This window comes from Rhinolophus sinicus, linkage group LG10 (genome assembly GCF_036562045.2).
Source record: "Rhinolophus sinicus isolate RSC01 linkage group LG10, ASM3656204v1, whole genome shotgun sequence".
Lineage (NCBI taxonomy): Eukaryota > Metazoa > Chordata > Mammalia > Chiroptera > Rhinolophidae > Rhinolophus > Rhinolophus sinicus.
Window position 1 is genome coordinate 71,688,177 of NC_133759.1, and position 20,697 is coordinate 71,708,873.

General features: G+C 55.7%; 1 protein-coding gene across 8 annotated transcripts; it reads right to left on the minus strand.

Moving 5' to 3' along the window:
• Positions 1–4,507: 4,507 nt before the first annotated feature.
• On the minus strand, positions 4,508–18,935 carry N4BP3 (NEDD4 binding protein 3). Of its 8 annotated transcripts, XM_074313386.1 has the most exons (6): positions 12,349–12,683; positions 8,226–8,312; positions 6,944–7,294; positions 6,170–6,697; positions 5,525–5,770; positions 4,508–5,407 (listed from the first exon to the last, which is right to left on the minus strand). In XM_074313386.1, exons 3-6 carry the CDS (start codon positions 7,262–7,264, stop codon positions 4,880–4,882), a joined length of 1,623 nt encoding a protein of 540 aa, XP_074169487.1. In that variant the 5' UTR covers positions 7,265–7,294; positions 8,226–8,312; positions 12,349–12,683; the 3' UTR covers positions 4,508–4,879. The 8 variants fall into 8 exon arrangements, with proteins under 8 accessions (XP_074169487.1, XP_074169488.1, XP_019566589.2 ...); XM_074313387.1 differs by lacking the exons at positions 8,226–8,312; positions 12,349–12,683 and adding an exon at positions 18,758–18,935; XM_019711030.2 differs by lacking the exon at positions 8,226–8,312 and having other exon boundaries at positions 5,525–5,767.
• Positions 18,936–20,697: the final 1,762 nt, after the last annotated feature.

Sequence of the window (20,697 nt, forward strand, 5' to 3'; positions counted from 1 at the left end):
CCTGGTTCTGGCTCTTTCCCTTCACCGTCTGAGGGACCCACCCACAGACACAGGATGTGAAGTCCTCTTGTGTCAGTGAACCATGTTTTTGGGGATCCCTCTTGCCTCCTCTCACCTGTTTCCAGACAGGATCCTCCCCCAGAACTCCCCCACACTTCCTTGTATCCAAGTCCAGGCCCATCGTGGATGCCCTCATTCCATGCTGCTCCTGAGGAAATCCCCCCAACTAGCCCTCCTCAGAGCTTACCCTCGTTAAAGAAAAAAATTACTCATGACACTTGTTAAAGAATGGTAAGGAAGACTTTATTCGGGAGGGGGAGGCTCCTGCAATGGGGTTTTATAGTAGGGTACAGAGAGTGGGCTCAACTCCAAATACTACAAGGAAAAGTCGAATTTATAGCCAAGAGGCAGAGTGGCGGGTAGTGGATGGAAAATCACTAAGAGAAAACTTCAGGGGCCGGCCCGGTGGCTCAGGTGTTTGGAGCGCTGTGCTCCTAACACTGACCGTTGCTGGTTCGATTCCCACATGGGCCAGTGAGCTGCGCCCTCTACAGCTAAGATTGTGAACAACAGCTCTCCCGGGAGCTGGGCTGCAATGAGCAGCCAGAGGTTGGCAGGAGCTGCCCTGGATTGCTGAGTGCTGCTGCGGTCTACTGTGTGCCACCATGAGCAGCCGGTGGCCAGCGTGAGTGGCCGGCAGCCAGTGTGAGTGGCTGGCAACCATAGTGAGCTCCTGCGGGCTGCTGTGTGCTGCTGTGGGCTACCATGTGCTGCCATGAGCGGCTGGTGGCCAGTGTGAGAGGCGAGCAGCTGGTGAGAGCTGCCGTGAGCGGCCCACTGACTGCTTCAGCCGGCGGGAGTACAAGGCTCATAACACCAGCATGGGCCAGGGAGCTGTGTCCTACGCAACTAGACTGAGAAACAACGGCTTGAACTGGAGGGGGGTGGGAGGGGAGGCGGAAGAAGGGGGGGAAAGGAAGAAAACTTCAGGGGAGAGGGAAGTCTTAGCTAAATAGTCCTCACAGGATTCTCACTGTGGGAGGCCAGTGATTTGACATCACCTGGGGGATGCTGGAGGGTGAGGAACCAGATTAAATATGGAAGGTGACCCAATATGAAGGATGGGGGGGTTCTGGTTTAACTAACTTAGAATTCTTGCTAGAACTGGACTGTACAAGAAAGGAGACCTTCCAAGGTCGGGCCTAGTCTAACGAGAGCTCAGAAGAGCCACCAAAGTTTAGTCAAACTTTGTCATCCCCACCCCATGACCTGGAGTGATAAGTGATCCAGCTCTCCTCTGAACTTCCACGGCACTCACACCTCACAGCACGTGACATATTTCACTTGCACATTCTTTTTCTTTTCTGAATCCAATAGAGGGCTAAGTCCCCACCCATTAGGGTGGGAGGTTATGCAATCTGCATTGTCACTGTGGGGCCTGCACTCGTTTTGGAGAAAGGCCCACTAATACCTACAGCCCCAGCCCCCCAGTCTCAGAAAAAGTTACTCTCACGCACCAACAGGCTCCCTCTGCCTTCTCCATGCTCCGCTGATTCGATCACCATGTTTGCACTCTCTAGATTCTTCTGTTCTCTTTCTCCTGCCTGGCCCGGTGACTACACGGACATGTGTGTGTTGTCCTTCCCTCACGCACAGAAAATGGCCAAGAGGGCGGAGGCCATGGCCACCTCAGCTTCCTCAGCTGGGAACCAGACCAGGTCCTGAGGGAGGCAGCAACACGTCACTGTGCAGTGAACAGTGGGTACCTGGCTCAGGAAGCCTGGTGCTTGACAGACCTGGTTCCCACCAGGTACTCGTGGGTGAATGAACATTCAGAATAGGAGTCCTCCCCACCTACCTCACCCAACCCCCAGCTCAAACCCATGCCAGTCAGGGGAGGGTTCTGGTCCCTCTTGACTCTAAAGCCCCTCCCCCCAGTGCCTTCTGGGCTGGAGCCAGAGTGGCTCTGGGGATGAAAACAAGACATAGCTCTCCCAGGCAAGGCCCACAACCCAGTGGAGAGAGGCGAAAGGGTGGTTCCAGCAACACGAGGAGAGCTGGCAGAGAGGCATACGGGGCTGTGGGCACAGGGAGGAGGATTACCATCCATGAGTTCGGATAAGGCTTCTGTGAGAGCCCTGCTGAGGTCAGAAGGAGCACCACTGTCCATGACTCAGAGGCCTCAAGTGATAGACTGAGGGGCCCAGGGAGCAGCTGAAAGGCATGACATTATCTGACCTAAGAACAGGAGGGACCGGGGGCAGGGGGCCCAGTGTGGGGGGTTACCACCGTTCTGGAATGAACTGGCTGCCTGGGCCTAGTCTGCTGGGGATGGGGCCTGCCAGGGGTGGGATGGAGGGGCTTCCCTAAAGCAGGAGCCACTACAGTGACACCTGTAATCTGCTGGCCCCAGAGCCACCAAGCCGGCTTGGGGACCAGGAACTGGTTTGCCTGGCAGGAACAAGCTAACAAGGATCCGGTTCCCTGAGACGCCCAGCTTGGCCCTCCAGAGTCGTGTCCACCCCCCCACACACACACATCTGGGCAGGGCCTTGGTTTCTGGCAGAGCTGCCAAGTTTTGGTACCGCCCACCCACACCCCGCTGGCTGTACTGGCCGGCCCAGCTCTCTTAATTGCTGGGTGAGGAGCCGTTCTGCAGAGCTGGTACACATAAAAGTAGACCCCAGCCACTGCGGGGTATGTGGGCACCCAGCCTGACCAGCTCCAGGACTTGGGGAGGGAGTGGTCCTGGCTTCAGGCCAACACCCAGCTGTGGGGGCCCCTCTGGAGGGCCACTGGCCCAGAGAACTTGGTTTGAAGGGGTCTGTGAAATGGATACTAAGGCCTTTGGGAACAGACCTGCCTAACACAGGAGTTCCTCCTTTCCCTCCCCAGGCAGAGGGGTGGGCCTAGAAGGATCTCAGCAAAGCCCAGGGATCTGACTAGTCCAGATCCACCCAAGCATGGCCAAAGCGAAAAGGGCTGGAGCAGGGGGGGAGAAATGGGGCAGAGGGAGCGGCGGAAAGCAGCCCTGCTGGCCTCCAACCCAGGAGCCCCAAACACACCCCCTTGGACACACCTACCACCCACAGCACAACTCTACACATACCTGCCACTCATAGGGCCATAAACACACCTACCCTTGGCAGTCAACTCACACATCGCTCTCCACCCTGAAAAGGCAGGGCACACCGGCTCACACTCCACAGTTCCATCCACACCCCTGCACAGGACCCACCTGCTGGGGCCTAAGGGGCTGCCAGGCATGGCCACAGGGAGCACACTGGGAATCTGCTGAGAGCTCCTCTGAGGTTGTACCTGCCCCACCAGGGCAGGAACCAGGAGGGAAGAGGTCTGTGTGCTATCTCCCCTGGGGCAGGAAGCATATCCAATTCAACCCTGAGCCCCCATGCTCTGATGGCCTAATAGTGCCTGGCAGAAGGGAAGCGCTCAGTGCACGGCAACGTCACAGGGATTCATGCGTAAGAACGCCGAGCTTCACCACAAGGAGTGGGGAGACGCCACCTGCACAGCCAGATTGGGTCAGTGCTCCAGGCCACCCACCCAGGAGGGAGCAAAGGTCCAAAGGGGAAGCCAGATGTCTGAGAGGCAGGGATGGGAGTAAGGGGCTGCTTCCCAGGACAATTTTCCAGAATACAAATCAGTTCAACTCTTATCCCTGCTTCAAAATACCCCATGGCAGGGCGGCCGGTAAGCTCAGCTGATTAGAGCGCGGTGCTCTTAACAACAAGGTTGCCAGTTCGATCCCCACATGGGCCACTGTGAGCTGCACTCTCCACAACTAGATTAAAACAACTACTTGACTTGGAGCTGATGGGTCCTGGAAAAACACAAATAAATAAAAGTTAAAAAATAAAAATAAAAATACCCCATGGCCTTCCATGCCTATGGGGAAATGTACACATTCCGTACTGTGGCAAAGGCCCTTTATCCAGTGACCCACGAGCTTTCTCTGCCTGTCTCCTGCACCTTTCCAGGGACCCCACCCCTAAAGGTAGGAGTGCACCAGCACCAGACAGGAAGATGGGTGGTGGGTTCTGGGAGGGCAGGGCCGGACCAGAGCCGTTGGGGGCTCCAGCGGAAGCTGTCCTAGGACAGCCCTAAACCTAGCAGGGCCCTGGGAACTGGGGCTCGGACTTTGCACCGAGAGAATGTTTCATGTTCTAGTAATGCCTTGGGTGACTTGCCCTTTTGTTTTTCTGGGTTCCCTGACATTGTTCCTTCTGAAAAATCCCACTGGTGCTGAAGAAAGGAATTTCAGCCCACACGGCAGCTAAGGAACCATGTGGTGCTGGGGCAGGAAGATTCCTCCACTCACCAACACACGTACCCAGCAGCTGTGCACAAGGCACAGGGCACATCCTCCCACTGACCATGACCTTGGGAGGAGCTGCAGCCCAGGTCCACAGCCCAACCCCGACCATCCTCAACCCTGCCCTCTAGACTCAGGCCAGGGATGGACCCAATGTTATCACCCAGGGCCTCCTCATAGAAAATGTGGTTTTATTCTGGGGGAGGCCAATGTTCCCGTCCCGGCCTCCCTCCCTCATGCCCATCTGCTTCTTGGGCTCCTCACCCCCCAGCTTCCTCTCCTGGGCCAAACCTACTCCAGGAGCAGAGCTGGGCCCCACCGGGGTGCCCCTCAGCCAGGAGGGCTTGGTGTTGACACCTGCTGCAGGCCTTCTGTGCAGCCCACAGCACCACTAGATCCCTCCTCTCGGCGGGCCACCCCATCCCTGGCTGGCCTCAGCAGATTCTGCCCCAGACCAATGTCAGGAAGGAGCCAGCATCTCAGGGCGGGCTTGCCCAAGCCATCTTCTGACAGTGCTGCTGCTGCTGTCAGCTCGCTCCACTGGCCTCAGATCTTGGAGGACTCAAGCCGAGGACTCCAGGGCGTCGGGGACTCCCGCAGTGCCTGCAGCTCCTGTTCCAGCGCCTGGTTGCGGCGGTACATATCCATGTAGCCTCCCTGGATCTCCCGCTGGTAGCGCAGCACACGCTCTTTCTCCTCCTGCCACGTCCGCCGCTCCTGCTCAAAGCGCAGCGCCTGCTCCTGGCCCCGGAGCCGCTCCTGCAGCAGCTCAGCCCGCAGCTGCTGGGCGCCATCTCCGGCCTCACCGCCCCCTGCCTCCCCCAGCAGCCCCCTGCTCTTGCAGTCATCAGTCTCACAAATGCCCGGGGCTTCCTCCCGCGGGGCCTGCTCCTGCAGGCTCCGCACAGCCTCGCGTAGCCGGGCCAGCTCTGCATCCTGGGCCTGGGCATGTGCCCGGCTGCCCCGAAGCTGTGTCTTCAGGTTGAAGATCTCAGCCAGCTTCTGAGCCAGCTCGGCCTGGGCCTCCCGCAGCTGCTGCTTCAGGAGGCTAATCTCTGCTGTCTTCTGGCATACCTGTAGCAGGGCACAGGATGAGCAAGAGCCAAGCAAGGCCGGGTAAGGCGGGGGGCGAACAGAGGATGGGACTACAGCAATGGGAATGGGAGAGCGCCTGACGGCCTGGCCTCTCACCTCCCAACGGGCTTCCTCTTCTGGCCGCGTGGTGGGCTCGGTCTCTGGGTGCCGAGGCTCAGGGGCCAGGCCCTGCTGTGCCCGCAGCTCCTTGCGCAGGCGCCGCTGCTCCTGCTGAGCCATGAACAGCTGTAGCTGGAGGGTGCGCTCACTGCGTTCAGCCTTCTGGGCCACCTCGTGTAGCCGCTCTACGTACAGGCGCTTCAGCTCAGACAGCCACAGCCGCTGGCGCTCCTCCAGCACCTGCTGAGGGAAAGAGGTGCCTGATAGGGCCGGTGCACCCATAGATGGCCCACTGTTCTGATACTCTAGCTGCAGCCAATATCCTGTGCCTGAGCATCACAGGGCCCACGGCCCAACCCCTTGGCCACACAGGTACCCTACCTTGGGATGCCCTCCGGAGGTGAAGTGTCCCCAACAGATGGCCCTTCCAGGAAGTCTCTCCCCCCCCTCTTACACAACTCTAGCAAGGACCATGAGTGACCTGATAGTCCACATGGGGTGGGGAGAGAAGCAGAGTCATCTCCTTCTTTCTTACTCTCTTGTGCCCAGAGCCATGTGGGTAAGCTGGCGAGGGACCCTCTGTCTGCCTGGTACTCCAATGCCAAGGGACAGCACGGACCCCAGGGCAGAGGCTGCCCTCACCTGTGTGAAGGGGTTGGTGCCATCCTCGTCACTGAGGCCTCTCTTGAGATCCTCACAGGTGTCAGGCAGCATGGCCACCACCTCCTCGGCGGTAGGGCAGGAGAATTCATAGGGGGGTGGCGGCTCAGGCAGGCAGCTCAGCATGGCCAGTGGCCCAGCCTCCTTGGGGCTCCGCGAGGTCCGGTCCAGGGAGCCCCCAAGGTGATTAATGTGGCCCAAGGAGGAGCTGAAGGCACCAGGGCCGGTGCCAGGACTGCGGCCAAAGCTGCCCCCGCTAGAGGAGTCAGACAGGCTAGGCTCGGGCTCGGGGCTGGCCTCATCCAGGCTGAGGGCATGCAGTAGCTGGGCGCGGGCCTGTGCCTGGCTGGCCCGGGGCCCTGGGCTCAAGGGCGGGTGGCAGGCCAGCGTGTGCAGGCTGCCGTTGCTGCGCCATAACTTCTGGCCCTTGTGAGCCGCCAGGCTCTGCATGGAGAGGAAGCCTTTCCCGGTGCCTGCCACGGGCTTGAACACCGATGGGCGAATGCGGCACTGCCAGGAAGAAAGGGCGGGTGTGAGGCTCCGGGTTGACTGTGTTGCCCTCTGATGCTCCCGCAGCCCAAGGATCTTGTTTCAGACACGGGCACATGCCACGGAGAGGCAGTGACCAAGCCTCAGGCTCGCCCAAAGCAGAACTTTCACCTCCCCGCCCTGTCCCAGCATCAGGGTCTCTAAGGAGGCCCCAAGCTCCCCATCCCCACCCTCCCACACTAGGGAGGAGTGTGGGCAGAGGCGCACCTTGTCGAAACGACCCCGCTCGGGCAGCGAAGTCTTGCTGAAGTCACCGGCCCGAGGGTGTTCCTGGTAGTATAGGGTGGCATAGTCGGCAGCCTCGTTCCGAGCAGCCCGCTTGGTGGTCTTGCCATCCTTCTTGGGGAGGTGCAGGTAGCTGAGGAGCTCACGCTGGCCCAAGCCCTTCCGGAGGAGCCCATCAGGCTGGCGGGAGCCCCGGGACCCCGTGAGTGCTGCACGTAGCTCTTCAGGGGAGAAGTCCTGCCGTTCTAATAGGCTGCCCACGCTGCCCATGGCAATGCCAGCAAGGCCTGGGGCTGTGGCCATGAAGTTTCAACAGGGCACAGGCAGCTGCTTCTGGAGATTGGGAGACTCCATCAGGGGAAGATGGGTGTTTGTGGCCCACCTTGCCACTGATCCCCTAAAACCAGATGCTTGTTCTGTATCAGCTCCACACCCAGCCCAGGCCCAGGAAAGGCAGATGTGGGTCTGGAGAGACTCTAGGACAGGATTCCTAGGCTGGCAAGATAAAAGGGTACAGGCCCCAAAGCCAACTTCCCAGTGCTCAAGCTCTAGCTAGGGGCCAATGTGTAACGGGTGGGGAGGGGGTGAATGGGGGGAGTTCCTGAGGCAGCAAGATAGGGTCCCTCCCAGGACTGGACCAGCTGAAGACTCAGGCTATCTGACTCTGACTTTGCTCACTCTCCTGCTAGGCTTCCCACCCAACCTGGGAGGTGGACAGAGGACACAGGGAACCAGGGCCAATGACCTCAGACTCTCCATTCCTCCTTCTTCCCATGGGACAGGAACCCAGTTCAGCCCTCCTCCTGCAGTCAGTTCCCCAAGGGAAGCACCTGGCATGGGTGGAGTAACGGGAGGGATACAAACAGGAAGGGCCCAAGGGGAGGAAGGATGGCAGGAACAATGGCCATAGTTTCCGGAACAGGTGTTCAGCTCAAGCCGGGTAGGAGGCAGAGGGAAGAGGCAGCCAGAGCCCCTACCAGCTGCCACTCTAGAACCCACCATCAGGCAGGGAGTATCCCAAATCCTGACCTGGTGTTTAGCTAGTCAATGTGTGGGGTCTGGCTTCCTCATCCAGACAATGGCCATGAAAACTCTTATTAGGGATGCCTGGAGAATGGGCTGAAATAACAGGACGAAGCACACAGTATAGGGCCCAGCCAGCAGCCAGGGTCCAGGCAGGCTGGCCCAAGCTGAGCTTATGTGGTCAGACACATGAACAATGCTGGCGGGTAGCTCAGAGAGAAGGCTATGGACTGTCTCCCACCTGTGCTGGGACCACATGGTGGAGGGCAGGGCTTGTCCCTGGTGCCTTGGTGGATTCCCAGTGCTAAGCTTGGTGCTCAGAAAGGACCTGTTGAATGAACCAATGCCATCATCTCTGCGTCCTACCCAGCTGTTCCCATTCCTGGGTAGACGCCCAGCAGGCACGTTCTATGTCCCCCACCACCCACCCAATATGCTTCCAGGGCACCCACTCCCGCCCCAAACAATGGTCGTTAGGAGGTTCCATCTTCCTCAACCATTTCCAGGTTTTGTGATTGTGGAAGACAAAGTTCTCCAGGAATGAAAGGGAGGGAGGGTGCAGCCCTGCCCCCACACCCTGTGGCCCTCAACCTCACTCTGAGCAAAAGTAACCTTCTCAAGCCTTTCCTCTCAGCCTCCAGCTGGCTCAACCCCTCTGGGGTGTCACAGGCTACACAGGGTTAGGGGGACTCATCCAGGTAAGGAATCACAGCGACACAGCCCTGCATAGGGGTCTCATTGAGTCTGTGACATACTGTCCAGTTTTGTGGGTAAGGGCACTGGGGCTCTGCAAAGTGACATGGTTTGCTCAAGGTCACAGAGCTGGTCAGAGTGAAGTTGAAGTTGCCTGTGATGCCAGCACCATAGCTGCCAAATGACGAGTGGGAACCCAATATACCACCCACAGCCCAAATAGTTGGAATTGAAGCATCTGCCTCCCAGTCTGCCACCCCCTAGCCATGACCAGCCCACCCGGCAGACACCACTGTGTCCGAGAATGCACTGAACTCCTGTCATTCCTGTCGGGGACATGGACAGCAGAGAACATGGTCTCCTGCCGTGCCTCACACTATCTCTCTGTGGGCACCTCCCTTCACCATGCCGCGGTTTGCCCATCTCTGAAGTGGGAAAGACTCTGCCTGCCCACCTTCCTTATAGGGTTGCTGTGACAGTCACAGAGACAATAGAGGAAAAAGATCTTGTGAACTATAAGCCCAGTGTGAGCACGGGACAGGGATGGTGACAGTGGTGTCAAATTTCCCACTTCATCCCAAACACAAGTCTCACCTTCCCCTGGGCAGATCCTCACTTTCTTTCTCAGGGAGCAATAATCGACAACCCCCCGCCCCCCTTGTGACCTATAAAGGGTCTCAGGTCCAGGAGAGAGGTAGCCATGGGCCATAACAGCATGTACACCGCACACATACTGCAGTCTAGTCAGTGCCACCAGCAGCAGAGGCTCCTTCATTAGAGGACACAGCACGGACAGTCATATCCAACAGCAGTCAGGCTCAAGGTCATCCACATAGCCCTGAGTACCCTCATGGATACATATACATAACAGGAATACTCAAGCAGGAGAAAAATCCAGGGTCTTCCCCAGCCCTGAGGCTAGATGCAGGATGTGTGTGTGTGTGTGTGTGTGTGTGTGTGTGTGTATAAGAGAGACAGACAGACAGACAGACAAAGTGGTAAGGAGGGCAAGGGACCAGCTTCTCTCCACAAGTGACTAGAGCCATTAGAAATAGCTGTGGAGCTGGAGGAAGGGGCGTAGACAGCCCCTTCCCTTTGTCTGTCGATAGGCCCTCACCCCCACCCCTGCTAGGTAACTTCTCTGGCTGTATTATCAGCTTTCAGGAGGTTCCACCCAGGTCTCAGTCTAGGGACAGTCCCTTTTCCTAGAGGGGTCCATCCACCTCCCCTGCCTCCCCCCAACACACATTCCTTCTTGTTGCTTGGAAGCCCAGGGACTGGCCTGGTCAGGCCAGGACAGCTGTGCAGGCTGAGCTGGAGAGGATTTGGTGGGGGAGGGGGAAGGGAGAGCAAGTGCCTGCAGCCCCACTGGACCGGCAGAGCAAAACGTCCACTGCCTGCAAGTGCCCGGGCTTCCCTGACCAGAGCTGAACCCCCCCACTCCCCCCACAGGCTAGGTTTGGGCTGGGCCTTCTGCACAGGCCCCTGCTGGCCCAACAGAGCCCTTTTACTCCTGCTCCCATACCCCAGACCCAAGATTAGGCAGCAGACTGAAAGCCCTGGACACAGACTGTCATCTCTTTTGGACCACTCTTGGTATAGACAGGAGAACAGGGTTGGGGTACCACCTGGCCATGGAGCAGAGAAAGACATCAGGGAGGCATCCAGTGCCCATTAGTGGGTGCCTTGTTGTGTCAGCCTGATGCTGAGCCTAAAACAGCCTCAAAACACTCACAGGAAGAATAGTGTCACCCCCACTTCAGAAGCGGAAACCAAGGCCCAGGAGGTGAAAACGTGCCTAAGGTCAGATTCAGCTGCACAACAGAAAGAGCACCGGTTCCCCAGGTGCAGAAGGCTGCCCGGACCCGAGTGCACCTCCTCTGCGGTGGGACATCCCAGAGCCCATGGACAAGAAGCTCCCACTCCTGCCTCATCCGCAGGCAGAGTCCAGGCCCCAGGGGAGAGTCCCAGCACCTGCTGAGGGATCAGCTTTGCTGAGGGGTGTGTCTGCAGCTGCCCCTGAGGAATGACACTGGAATGTCCCAGCTCCAAAAGAGGAGGCAGTGGATGAGGGGTCCTAGGAAGGGGACTGGAGAAGCTGGCATACCTTACTTAACCCAGCTGCCACACTTGAAGGGGCAGAGCCCAGTGTCTAAACCCTGCAAGAGTCATGCTTCGTCTCACTACATAGTCACAGTTGCACAGCATTCTACAGTTTTCCTCAGCCCTTTCATTTCATAATCTCATCTCCACAACAGCCTGGTGGGGACAGGTAGGATAGCAGCTACCTCACTCCATTTTACAGACAGGGAAACTGAGGGCCAGAAGGGGGAAGCAAGTGACCCAAGATCCCACAGTGACGAGCAATCCCAACTCCCTGGGCAAGATCCTCTCTACTGAACACGGCTATCCCACCCAGGGGTCACCCCATAGGCACACACTCCTGTCTATGTATGTCTGCCCAGCCCCCACACCTGCCTCTCCCAAGGGCACGTGGAACCAGGCTGGTTTGGATTCCAGTTCCCTCAGCGGAATCCCTTCTGTCTGTCCCTGGGTCAGGAAGAAATCGTGGAAGCACTGCTGCACAGGGATTCTGAGCCCTGGAAGCTGCTAACTCTAGAGGCGGTAGTGAAAGCAGGCTGGCCGCGTTCATTCACAGTCTGGCACATACACACCCACACATAGCCAGCCGGCAGAAGAGCCCTGCCCAGGAGGGCTCTGGGAGGAGGCTGATCACCGGGCCCAGGAGGATGGCCTCTTGCCTCTGCTTCCTCCCCGGGCTGGGAAGGGAGAAAGCACGGTGGCCAAGGCCAAGTGACGGCCAGGCTGAGCCCCAGGTGAAAACGAGGAGAGCCCCAATCTGTTCTTAGGAGAAGGGGGATGCCCGGTGGGAGACGACGGATCCTAGTTCTCTTTCTGGACACAGCTAGAGCCCTGATTTCGGCCTGGCCCCAGGCCAGCCCTTACTCTGGTCAAAACTTGTCGCCAAACAGGGACCGTACTCTGGCCGCCAAGACCTGGGAGCATCCCTTATCCGCAGGTCGGGGCGCCTGGCAGCAGGGAGGCAGTTGCCGTCAGGGCAGGACAGAGGGTTGGAGGAGAAAAGGGGTAACCCGGAGGGGGCTGGGAGAGGGGTCTCATGGCGGAGGAGGAGAGGCAAACGAAGTAGGCATCCTCACAGAATTTCCCCCAGGAAGGCTGTGGCAGAGGCTAGACTCTCCAGAACTGCGGGAGGTCCTCGAGCTACCTGGGGGACGGGAGGGGATGTTCCTTCCTGTCACCTCCCAGGGGTCTGCACCAGCGATCGGGCTGGGGGGAGAAGGCCGAGGTCAGGCTCCCGCGCCAAGGGCGTCTGCCCCACCCCAGCCGCGGCGCAGGGGTCCGGGACGCTGCTCTATGGAAAGCACGTTTGCAGCCGGTTGCAGAGAGCAGCAGAACCTGCCGCCAGCCCCTCCAGAGGAAAGTCTGGGTAGGTTCCTGATCCAGCGCCTCGGTGCCCGGAGCAGGGGACACCTGGGCGCACACCGCACCCTGGCACCCCCGCCCACTTCTCAGACAGGAACCTCGCCGGGAGAGGGGCTGCGGCTTGGCCAAGGTCGCAGGGAAAGCGAGACCTTGCCGCCAACCCCAATCCCTGAGTCCAGCCCCGGCCCCTGGCGCGCCCCTCTTACCATGTTGGAGCTGCTCCGCACCCCTCGCGCGCTGCAGTTCCTTCGCACGGATTTGAACCCTCCCTCCACGGCACCCGTCCAGCCGAGACTGCAAGCCGGGACGGCCGGGCGACAGACGCCAGGAAAACGCGGGCGGGCGGCCGCCAGAGCCGGATTGGCGAGGGAGGGACGCGCTCGGTAGCGCTCGCTCGCCTGCCCCAGAGGCGGAGGAAAAACCCGGCCTGACTCACCCACTCGTCGCCAGCCCAAAGCCTGGCCAGGGCCCCCGGATGTGGGGGGCGGGGACGGGGGGCAATGCCCGCCCACCGCCAGACAACCTGAGCCCCGCCCGGGCTCGCGGCTGCAACCCCGCCCGGCCCTACGAGCCCCCTACCGGCTACGACCTGCGCGGCGCCGCCCGGGGCGCGCCGGCTCGGACCCCGACTGGTCTGCAGCCCCCAACGCGGCGGACGCCCCCAGAGCGCACCCTCTCCGCCCCTCTCTTCCTCCTCCTCCTCCTGCTGCTGCTGCTGGCCTCGCCCGCCCCTCTCCGTTTCCAGAACTCGACAGCTTCGGAAGGGGCGCGTTCGGTCCGTCACCTCCATGATCCTCGCCGCCTCCTCTTAGGTAAGTATTATTATCCCTTTAGAGGCTGAGGAAAATAGTACTTTTGAAAGATGGAGAGATTTACCCAAGGTCTCCGGCTCCTTGGCGACTGAATTGGACGCTAAGGTTTTTTGTTTGTTTGTTTTTGTTTTTTACACCAAAGCCTTCTAGGGTCAGCAAATTTAGATGCCTTCAGGTGCCAGACAAATAATGAGTCAAACAGCTGGGTGAAAGGCAATAGAAGAGATGGAGACAGAGACAGAGATAGACACCTAAAGGCATTCAAATTCAAAAAATTAAAACACCTGTGTCTTCCTTGAAAAGTTAAACGTAGAGTTACCGTCTCACCCAGCAATTCCACTCCCAAGTATATACCCAAAAGAAATGAAAACAGGGATTAAAACAAGTACACCAGTGTTCGTAGCAAGACTATTCACCATAGCCAAAAGGTGGACATAGCCCAACTTGTCCATCACCTGATGAATGGATAAACACATGGTGGTGTATCCATACAATGGAATATTATTCAGCCATTAAAAATGAAGTGCTGGGTGGCTGGATGGCTCAGTTGGTTAGAGCGCAAGTTCTGAACAAGGGGGGGGGGGGGGGTTGCTGTTTCAATTCCCACATGGGCCAGTGAGCTGCGCCCTCCACAGCTAGATTGAAGGACAATGACTTGGAGCTGCTGGGCCCTGAAAAAACACAGTTCCCCAATAAAAATAAAATTAAAAAAATAATAAAGTGCTGATAAATGCTACAAATAGATGAACCTCCAAAACATTATGCCAAATGAAAGAAACCAGACACAAAAGGCCAAATATGTGATTCCACTTATGTGACGTAAGTAAATCATACAGACAGAAAGCAGGTTAGTGCCAGAGACCATGGTGGGGGAGAAATGAGGGGTGACTGCTTAAAAGGTATGGAGTTTGCTTTTGGGATGAGGGAAATGTTTTGGAACCAGGGAGAGGTGGTGGTTGCACAGTATTGTAAAAGCCATAGCATTGTACACTTTAAAATGGTTAATTTTATGTTATGTGAATGTTATCATTTAAAAAATAAAAACATCATGTCACACGTGGATTAAATTCGAGCGATGGTCACCAGTTTTAACCCTTTGTTTCCTACGCCATCCTTACCTGTCGACATGAGAAACATCTAAACCTGTAGAAAATTCTTATGAGTTTATTTGAGCCAAAGTGACAACGTATTGCAGGGAGCAAGATTCCCGAGAATAAGTTTTGCAGTTTCTTTTAAGCATTTGAAATTAAGGAGCGAACATAAGGAAAAATTACATGGAGGTGGGGAAAGCAAGGTGGACTACAGCTTGTCTTAAAAGGTGGAGTCTGCAAGGGGGTATTTCAAAGGTGTGTTAACCTACATGCACAGAAACAATGGGCAGGGCTGCTTAAGGCAAAGATAAGCCTTTTACTAAAGAAGTCATAGGCCTGGGGTGTGACTACCCACCATGACCCGCCCAGTTAGGAATTTATGATCAGATCACCCTGAGAGCTTAGTTTCCGTAGAACCCCTTTTTTGTCCACATTCCTAATAATGGAAGTGCTGGACTTCAGAGGACTTGTCTATTTAAGAAAACTCAGTAACTACGTTGGGTGTCAGCCCTTGAGGAGTCCCCAGTATGGTAGGGTTACAGATTATTCTTTTTTAATTGAATCGAGTAAATTTCAAGATCTGATTGGCTTTATTAAGCGATTCATGAATTGGGCAGCATCCCATTTAGCAACTAGAAGGGCCCTCTGAGGTGTTGTACAATATGGAAGGATTTTATAGGAAGAAGGGTGGGGCAGGGGAACTCTTAGTAAAAGAAATGAAGGGAGTCTTTTTGAGCCTGGACATCATTACTTTGGGGGAAGAAAAAGGGGAGGGTTTTTATTATGGAGATTGCTTCTTCTTTCTTTGGGGGTGGAGGGAACCTAGTTTGTGACAGGTTACTGTTGCTTGACCAGAATATTCCAAACTGGTTGATTAAGATTATGTTTCTGGGAGAGGTTGTGTGGACAAAAAAGGAGTTCTAACCTCACAGGGTGATTGATCATAAATTCCTAACTGGGCGGGTCTTGGTGGGCAGTCCCGCCCCAGGCCTGTAACTTCTTTAGTACAAGACCTATCTTTGCCTTAAGCATCCCTGCCCGTTGTTTCTGTGCATCCAGGTTAACACACCTTTGAAATGCTTCCTTTCAGACTTCTAATTCATGACCACCCTCAAGAAAATACATAATTTTAACTACCCTGTAATCCAAACCCCACCTTGCCTTTTCCCACCTTCCCTTAATTTTTCCCTTAAGTTCCTTTCTTAATATCAAATGCATAAAAGAAACTGCAAAACTTATTCTCGGGAGCATTTGAGATCTTGCTCCCCAGCATATGTCAGTCAGTTTTTGGCTCAGATAAACTCTTATAAAAATTCTCTATAGGTTTGGACATTTCTGCCAACAGTTGAAACAGCAGTTCGATCAGGTATTAAATGTAGGTTTGGTATCATGGGCTTTTAGCACTAATGATGCCATTTGGGGCTTGTTTTTTGTTTTTTTTTGTTTTCTTTAACAAGATAAAGTTTCACAGCAAGGATATTTAACCTTTTGGGGGACCTAAGGAAAGGCCCCTTTGGAGGAAGTGGCTTTCGTTGACATAAGAACATCCAAACCTGTAGAGAATTTTTTAAAGAATTATTTGATCCAAAACTGATAACATATGCCGGGGAGCAAGATCTCGGATGCTCCCAAGAATAACAATTTTGCAGCTTCTTTTATACATTTGGAACTAAGGAGGGGAAGTAAGGAAGATTACATGGAGGTGAGAGAAAGTATGGTAGGGGTTGGATTACAAGATAGTTAACGAGATTATGTGTTTTCTTGAGGGTGGTTACCTTGAAAAAGAGATTTTTCAAAGGTTTGTTAACATAGATGGACAGAAACCATGGGCAGGGCTTGCTTAAGACAAACACAAACCTTTTACTAAAGAAATTATAGGCCTGGGGTGTGACTACCCATCATGATCTGCCCAGTTAGGAATTTACGATCAGATCACCTGTGGGGTTACTTTCAGTCACTGGACATGTCATATTTATTATAGAACCCCTTTTTCCTCCACAGTTTTGAGATGGTACTTGAAGAATGGAAAGCATTTCCATGAAGAAGAGTATCGTGGAGCAAGCGCCTATGGCTGGAGAAGGCAGGGCACATCCTGGCTGGCGAAGTCAGGCTAATTGGTGAGCCTGGGGCCCTGGGGGTGGAGGTCAGTGGGAGAGGTAGGGCACAGGCGGCACATTGGAGCAGCCGCAGAAAGGCCTCTTGAAATAGGAGCCTCAGAGGTGTTGAGAGAGGGAAGTGTGAGGCGGCATGTACACAGACCCTGTGAGGAGGTCCAGGCAAGGATGTGGCTTACAGGAGTCTCAGGGAACATAAACCAGCCACAGAGGGCAGGGGCACTGGGGAGAGGAAGAAATGGGGGGCGTTCCTGAGATGGTTTGAAAGAATTGACTTGTCTTGGCGAGAAATTATATGAGGAGAGGGAGGGGGTCAAAGATAAGTTCTGTGAAATCTCGAGTTCAGCTCCTGCCCTTTCTGTTGTTATAAACCCGGTGACTGGTCCAAGGTCATCGGACCCTCGGCCAGTGTGCTCTCCCTGACCCAGGCTGCCAGAGGGACCTGGGAGTAGAAGGCTGTTCAAAGTCTTGGAACTTCCCAGCAGGAGGGAAATAAATCAGCAGACACCCTGGAGCCCAGAAATGTCAAAGACAGAAGAGGGAAGGAGCAGGAGGGTCCTGGCTGGATGGAATACCTAGAAAGTGACCGCACACCAGAGAAGGGCAGGGGGTTGAGGTAGACAGAAGCCTGGTTCCATCCCTCTAGCTGAGCTGTCATTCAAAGAAAGCTCAGTCCCCAGCGCTCTCCAGCCTGGACCAGGCTACCTGTCCCCCACCTCCTGCACAGGCTCCAGACTTCAGGATGCTAAGAGCACCCCCTCCTCCCCTCCCCAGAACTTAGAGAGCCGCCTGGCAGCTGCTCCCTCCAGCCTGGTTTCTCCAAGCCCTTTGAGGTTGTCCTGGTCACTTGGATAGGGAGTGCAAAGCTGAGGGGACCTGCTGCCCCAGGGGACGGGCAGTTTCTGTCCCGATCCTCCCCCTCGATGCACACTGCACCGTCATGCACTCCTATGCACATTCACAGGCAGAAACCATAGTGTTACAGTGAACCCTTGGGTGTCCCCAGCGATCTTCCTCTGATGGGAAAACTGAGGTCCAGACAGGGGGCATGATCTGCTCCCCCAAAACACATCTCAGCTAGTTCCTGACAAGGCTAGGCCTGAAAGCTGGTCCCTTGTTGCCTTGACCGGTATTTGCTCTGTTCAACTGCACTCCTCTCTACGCAGGCTGCCTCTTGTTCTCACACGTGTCTCCCTGGCCCTTAGTCTCCCATCTGCCTTTCTCAGGCCTTTGTGAGAAGAAGGTGGGCTGGGCAGACTTGGGCAGTCAGAAGCCAGCAGAAGCCAGGCCTCTGTCTCCCTCCGCACATGTCTTGGACAGCATGGGAGAGGCCAGACTCCAAGGCAGGGCAGGGGTCTTTTATGCGGTGAACTTTGCTCACCTTCCCAGGCTCACAGAGCAGACACCCCTGCATGGCTGTCTCCAGACTTGGCATTTTTGTGGAATGGGCTCAGGAGCCACACTGCCCAGAGGCCTGGTGGCCTGGCACTTAGGGCACCAGGCCAGGGGAAGGAAACCAAGGTCCCTGCATGCATTCACTTCCTGAATTGGGTGACCTTGGACAATTTAATTTCTCTCCCTACACCTCAGTTTCCTCATCTCAAAAAGGGGATCATAATTTGGCTGGGAGGAGGCAGTGAAGTAACGTCTGTAAAATGCCCAGCACAGTTCCTGGCCTCTATAAATGGCATCTATACATGTTAGTTTGTCCTTCTCCCTTCTCCCTGTGGGGAAAGCTCATCAGAAAGGCACCTGTCTCCAAGTGGCTGGGAAGGCTGTGTGCTGCCCCCACCCAGCACACACTGCCGTGTCTGGGGTCTGTCTGCTGGGCTGGCTAGTATGGCAGCGTGCTGCCTGTGAGTGGCCAGGACTATAAAACTGGAGCCTCCCGAGGAGACTAGCTTCGCTACCTCTGACCTCATCACCTTTCTCCTTGACTATTGCAGCAGCCTGCCTGGGCTCCCTGCCGCCCAGCGCCCACTCTGCCCCGTTGCCCTGGAGGGCGCTTTCCAGCCCACGCATTCTGTCCCCACTGGCCTGTGCTTGAGAGATGCGGTCTCAGCCTCAGGACTGGTCCTGCGGCTCCTTCAGGCCCCGCCCCTGCTTCATGTAGGGGACTGCCCCACTGTCCTCATCTGTAAGTGCTGGTTGTTGAGAGAACCCAAAATTACTGCCTGCATCCTGTGTTGCTTCAGCAGCACTTGGCACAGGTCATCAGCATTTGTGGGTCACCTGTCTGTTACCCCTAGGAAACAGCAAGTTCTGAGCCCACAGCATTGGCCCCCAGTCCACGTTCACACCTGCTCCCCACCCCAGGCCTCCTCCATGACCAGACAGTTCACCATGCTCAGCTCCAACCCACCATCTGCAAAAAGCCACTTTCTGGCTGCTTTCTAACCAGGAGGAGGAGACTGAGGAAAGGCGTCCCTGGCTCTAGTCCCCGGCCTGTAACTTCCTGGCAACTTCCTGATGACGTCTCTGAGCGTCTTCATTTGTAAACTGGCAAAATCCAGAATCGCTTTGAGCATGAAATGCCATAACCCCAGTGAAGGAAGGACGTGACAGCTGTGTGTCCCCCACCCACCCTTCACTACTTACCCTCCCTTGTCCTCTCCTGTGCCCCGGAACTGGAGCCAGAGCCAGGCCCCAGCCAAGGGAAGAGGGAGGAGAGCTGGGCGTCTCTGGAGAGGCAGTGTCTAAGGCTTTCAGACCTTGCAAAGCGCAGGCTAACAGGTAACTCCCGGTGGCCACTGTAGCACTGCCAGCAGCTCCAAGATTGTTCTAAACCCGAAAGCTGTGCCACAGTGGGGCATTGTGGCTACAGGGGTCAAGGAAGTAGGACCATTGTCCACTCGGAGGTGTGCCCCACACCCTGGGGTGAAAGTGGCCTCCTGGGACCTGGACTGCCCTCCCTGAGTCACCTGTGCTGGGGAGGGGCCTGTGTTCACCCCTGCTCCGCTCCCTCCCCTGCCCGCCTTCCCAGGTGACCAGGGCAGCCCCAGGCCGCACGTGGGGGTAGAAGCTGAGAGCTGCCTGGACTTGATCAAGTGCCTGCCCTGGGGCAGAGAGCTCAGACCTGCAGGAGCCAGCTGGGACTAGGGTGTGAAAACTGCCCAGCATGCTCACTGGCTGGCCTGGCCCAGCCTGCAGCTAAGCCCAGGACCAGCTGCCACCCTGGGTGGTAAGGGAACTTGCTCTGGGACTTAGGGCACCTGGACTCCAATCCCTGGGTGCAGTGATGGGTGGGGTGTGGGGGGTTGGGGTGGGGAAGTCAATGGCAAGAGAGCAGAGTTGAGCAGATTGCTTGCACAGCTGCGAGAATGTTCCTGACACTGAACTACACACTTCAAAATGGTTATGATGCTAAGTTGTATATTATATGTTTTGCCACAATTAAAAAATTTTTAAAAGAAAGAAAAAAAACATACACTAAAATGATCTTGGATTTACATTCCACTGTTAACTGAAAGGTGCTGAAAGTGGGCCTTTTTTTCTTTTTCTTTTTTTAACAAGGACTTTACCTAGATTACTTTTAAAGCTTAATTCCGGACATTTCCAAATATGCACAAAGGTAGAGAGAAGACAATAAAAAACCTCCAATGTGTCCATCACCCAACTTTATGATTTTATTCATCTCTATGTACCCCTAGCTCCTTCCCCACTCGCAGATTATTTTAAACCAAATTCTAGGTATTATGACATTTCATCTATCAATATTCAGTGTAGGCAAACATTTTAAATTGTAATATGCATTTATTTTAGGGTGGGTGATTTCACAGGTACAATTGCCTAAAACAAGGCTGAAAGGTTCAGATGTACAGGGTCTGCTGAGTAAGGCCTCTGGCAGGTGGGCAGGTGGGTGGTCTCTGCTTTGCCCTCCACCAGTGCCAAGGCTACCTGATACTCCTTTCCTGAGAGAGAATGAGGACGCCCACCCCATTTTCTTCCCCTCGAGGGAAGGTCAGGAGAAGTGATCCTCGGGGTCCCCTGTGGGACTCCTGCCTGTGTGGAAAGATGGCCAGGATGCTCAAGTCTCCTGTTTCAATGCCAAAAGAGGGATGCTTCCCACAGAGCACGGGAGCCACAGGCGCGATCTTGGAGGGTCCCAGCCACCTGACCACCCATGCACCCCCTCACTTATGTGTCCACCCAGCGGGCCCCTCATCCGCCCTTCCATCTGTCCATCCCTGGCATAGCTCTCCCTGCCCTGGGCCCTGGCACATAAAAGACCACAGGCCTGGGAAATCGCCTATCTGTCCCCTGTATCTTCTGCGGATGCAGAGGTTTTCCTGGGCCCCTGCTCTGTACTGTGTAGATGTGCCGACCCAGCCCGCCAACCTGGCTTCCCTCCCCAGCCCGTAGCAGGCCCGAGTCACAGAGCCATGTGACTGCTACTGCTGTACCCAAACACTCATTCGGCCCCACCCAGGAGAGCCAGACAGGCTCATACACACCCTCCCCGCCTGGCACTGCCACACCCCCACCTCACCCTTCATCCAAACCTACCAGGGCAGCAGCTCCCTCCCACTTGCTCCACC